At 66.3% G+C, this 3861-nt stretch overlaps 2 protein-coding genes across 3 annotated transcripts in view; one reads left to right on the forward strand and one right to left on the reverse strand.

Annotated features, from left to right (window-relative positions):
* OVOL1 (ovo like transcriptional repressor 1) overlaps positions 1-192 on the reverse strand; it is an 18191-nt gene extending 17999 nt beyond the window's left edge. Inside the window, exon 1 of the mRNA XM_029957383.1 lies at positions 57-192. Within this exon, the coding sequence (XP_029813243.1) occupies positions 57-192 (136 nt within the window). The remainder of the gene's footprint in view (positions 1-56) is intronic.
* Positions 1-3228, forward strand: part of AP5B1 (adaptor related protein complex 5 subunit beta 1) — a 3698-nt gene extending 470 nt beyond the window's left edge. The window contains exons 1-3 of one of the 2 annotated variants that reach the window (XM_029956650.1): positions 7-34; positions 377-544; positions 648-3228. In XM_029956650.1, coding sequence (XP_029812510.1) covers positions 395-544; positions 648-3122 — 2625 coding nt within the window. In that variant the 5' untranslated portion in view covers positions 7-34; positions 377-394 and the 3' untranslated portion in view covers positions 3123-3228. Of the gene's footprint in view, positions 1-6; positions 35-376; positions 545-647 lie in introns of those variants that run through there. The other variant, XM_029956651.1, reaches the window with a different exon arrangement.
* Positions 3229-3861: the final 633 nt, after the last annotated feature.

Genomic DNA, 3861 nt, shown 5'->3' on the forward strand with positions numbered 1-3861 from the left:
GGCCCGAGTGCCCGCGGCGGCTGAGTCAGCTACGGTGAGAGCTGCCGGCCCGTTACCGCGGGCGCCGGGGGCCGGGGCGGTGCTGTGGTTTCGGTGCCGGCCGCGGGCGGGCGGCCTAATGAGCTCTCTGCACGCACCCTGCGCCGGCGGCCCTGCACCGTGGGGACCCTTGGCTCCCCGCCCCGACGTCATCCCGAAACTTCTCGGTTTCATCCCGAGATCCAGGCGTGGGGTCCCCGCTGGCGTCTGCGCGTGGCAGAGGGCAGCTGGGATTTGCGAAGCGCTCCTGGGGTGGCGGCGGCCCCTTTGGGGTGCAAGCAAGTGTCGGAGCGCCCTCTGGCGGCCGCGAGCCTGATCCTCCCTAGTTTCTTTGCAGGGACCTGCGTGCCGGACCATGGGACCCCTGAGCCGGGAGACCTGGGCCCAGCGCCTGGGCGCCTTCCGAGCCAGCCCGTCCACTTTCATGGCAGGTCCCGAGGGTGAGGATCTGGGTCGTGACCTGCTGAGCGAACTGAGAAGTGAGAAGCTGAGTGAACAGACCAAGGTAGGCCCTGCGTGCGCCCCCTGCGCCCACCCATCTGGTCACTTCAGCCCACTGCGCTCTGAATCTCCTTTTCGTGATTCCCACCCAAATCCCCCATCTCCAGGTTTCCTTGCTGGCCCTGAGCCTGGAGTATCCAGCCCAGCTGTGGCCGGACGGCACTGCGGCCGAGGCAGCCGCCACCTCCCTGTTGGACACCCTGGTCCTTCTGCCCCCACGGCCCTCGGCCCTGCGGCGGCCCCTGCTGCTGGCTGCCACCACAGCCCTGGTGGCAGGAGATGCGCTGGGCCCCACTTCAGAAGCCTCCCGCCGGCTCCTGCCCCTTCTTCTTTGCTTGGCCTGTAGCCGCGATCTGGGGCGATGCTTTGGCCCCGCCTCCGAGCAGCGCCCCCTGCAGGCCACTGCGTGTGAGTGCCTGCGGGAGCTGGAGAGCTGCAAGCCGGGGCTGCTGGGGGGCTGCCTGGGGCTGCTCCGGGGCCTGCTGGGGCAGGAAGGCCCCGTCCAGCCGCTCAGCCTGCTGCTGGCGCTTGCTCTGCGCAACGCCTTGGTGATACAGGCCAAGGCTGGGGCCGGCCTGCAGGGCATGCTCATGGCTGCGGACACTCCCTCTGGGGGTGATCCCTGGAACTGGGCCCTAGCCGAAGAGGGGGATACCCACCTTCAACCGCAGGCACCCAGCTGGCCCCCAGCGGTGGAGGAGGAGTGTGGCCTCGCAGTGCTGGAACCCAGTCCTGAGGAGGCCCGGGAGCTGCGGGCTGCTGTGGCTCAGCTTCTGGACACTTCCTACCTGCTCACCCCTGTGGCTCAGGCCCAGCTTCTGTGGCTGCTGGGTTGGGCCTTGCGGGGTCTCCGGGGACAGCCGCCAGTGTTCTTCAAGCCGCAGTTGGTGCGGCTGCTGGGCACCGCACAGCTCACGCTGCTGCACGCTGTTCTGGCGCTCAAGGCGGCCTTCGGGGAAGCACTGTTCACGGCCCAGGATGAGGCCTTGCTGCTCCGCCGGCTCACCGTGGCTGCCCAGCACCCGGCGCTGCCCCTACCCGCCCATCTCTTCTACCTGCACTGCCTTCTGAGCTTCCCTGAGAACTGGCCTCTAGGCCCCATGGGCGAGGAGGCCGCCCCGCTGCTGCTGGGCCCCCAGATGGGCCACGGCCTAGTGCCCAGTCTCCTGCACGACCCGATGGCCCTCCTGGCCCGCCTGCATCTGTTGTGCCTGCTCTGCGTGGAAGATGAAGAGAAAGGCCAGGAGCGGAGCCCCCAGCATTACCTGGAGGAGCTGCTGGCTGGCTTGCGGCAGAGGGCAGCCCTGGATGGGGGCCCCCGGGCCTCGGCCACCCTCTGCTTCCAGGCCTCCTACCTGGTTGTTCGCTGCCTAGCCACACAGCCTACAGTGCTGACACCCTTGACTCACGGGCTGGCCCGGCTGTACCACGCCCGGCCTGCACTGGCTCCGCATTTTGTGGACCTCTTGAATCGGGTGGGCCCGGAGCTGGGGGAGCCCCTGAGAGTGGCATTGCGGCAAGAGGTGGTGTCCCAGCCAGGCAGGGATGAAGCCCTTCGTTGGCACCTGCAGATCCTTGCAAAAGTGGCAGACGGGGACGCTCTGAGTGCCACCCTCGGCTTCCTGGGTGCTGCAGCTGCGCACTGCACGGACTGGGGCCTCCAGCAGGCCCTGCTCGGGGTCTGCCGGGCCTTGCTGCGGGCGGGTGCTGGGGATGGCCTGGCCGACTTGCTGCAGGCACTGGCCAGACAGTGGGAGGACCCTGATGGGCGGGACCACGCCCGCCTCTACTACATCCTCTTGGCCCACCTTTCGGGGCCCAAGCTGGGGATGGCCCTAGGCCCCTCCCCTGCTGCACCCACGTTGGCCTCCTCCCTGGTGGCCGAGAACCAGGGCTTTGCTGCTGTGCTGATGGTGCAGGAGGCCCCAGCCCCTATCCGGCTAAGCGTGGGGCCCCGTGGAGTGGCGGGCGCGGGCCCGGTGCTGCAGCTCCAGCTGGAGGTGCTAGAGCCGGTGTTCTCTCTGGAGCTGCGCTTCCGAGTTCAAGGACAGCTGTACGCGCCCTTGGAGGCTGTCCACGTGCCCTGTCTGTGCCCTGGCCGCCCCTGCCGTCCTCTGCTCCTGTCTCTGCAACCTCGACGCCCGGCCCCAACTCGGCTGGATGTGCGTGCCCTGTACACCACGCCCACCGGCCTCACGTGCCATGCCCACCTGCCACCGTTGCCCGTGAACTTTGCCGATCTTTTTCTGCCTTTCCCTCAGGCCCCCGAGGGGGACAAGCTGGGCTTCTTCGAGGCACTCTGGGACTCCTGCCTGCCAAAGGGCGCTGAGAGTCGCCTCTGGTGCCCTCTTGGGCCACAGGGGCTGGAGGCCCTGGTGTCCCGCCACCTGGAGCCCTTCGTGGTGGTGGCGCAGCCCCCCACCAGCTACCTCGTGGCCATCCGTCTTCCCCCGGACTCAAGGCTGCTGCTGCGACTGGAGGTGGCCCAGGCGGGCGGGGTGCCCGTGGCCTTTCGGACCGATGACTGGACTGTGCTGCCCCTGGCCGGGGACTACCTCCGTGGGCTGTCAGCCACTGTCTGAGCCTGGAGGCTAGGCCGGGTGGGAGCAGGACTGTGGCCCCGACAGGGTCTTGCCCGAGAAGGGCACTGAGGGCCTTTCTTAAAAATAACCTGCATTCACCAATGACCTTCCGTGGTTTGTTTTCTTCTGAGCCCCAGCTGGGGGCACATACACTGGGGAGAGGCAGAGGCTCCAGGAAAACTTCCAGACTAGGAACCCCCCTATAGTGCAGGCGTCTCAAGTGTCATCCTGCCCAGAAAATGCTGAGCTTCCCCAGAATTCCTGTCCAGGAAGGAGGAGAAAAAGTAACCTTGTGTCTGCTTCCCCGAGTGGGGCGGGCCGTGGCCCAGAACCTCGCAGCAACTTAGAAATGCGGGAGCTGGACTGGGGCCTCCTGGCCTAGGACCGGTGCTTTTCAATCCCAGCCCTGTGCCGGGAGCCTGGCCCAGGGCGCTCAGGCTAGCTAGCACAGTGGACCGGAGGCCGGACACAGAGAGGGTTAGCTGCTCCTTCCTGGAGGCGGGGCTCCCTGTGCCGTGTTGATTGGAGCCAAGCTCCAGGAGGGGCCTGTCAGTATATTTTGGAGCTAAGAGAGAAAGGCCCCATAGTGAGGGCTCAAACTAAGCTGATTTTTCCCCACCACAACCCAATCTGTGGACCTAAGAATCTTCTAGGTAAGAAAAACTAGTCTCTCTTCTTTCTCCAAATACGTAAGACAACTTTGAGTTCAAACGTCTTGAGGCCGATTCTGCTGCCAGGC

The sequence above is a fragment of the Suricata suricatta genome, chromosome 11, assembly GCF_006229205.1.
Source record: "Suricata suricatta isolate VVHF042 chromosome 11, meerkat_22Aug2017_6uvM2_HiC, whole genome shotgun sequence".
In the NCBI taxonomy this organism is placed as follows: Eukaryota; Metazoa; Chordata; class Mammalia; order Carnivora; family Herpestidae; genus Suricata; species Suricata suricatta.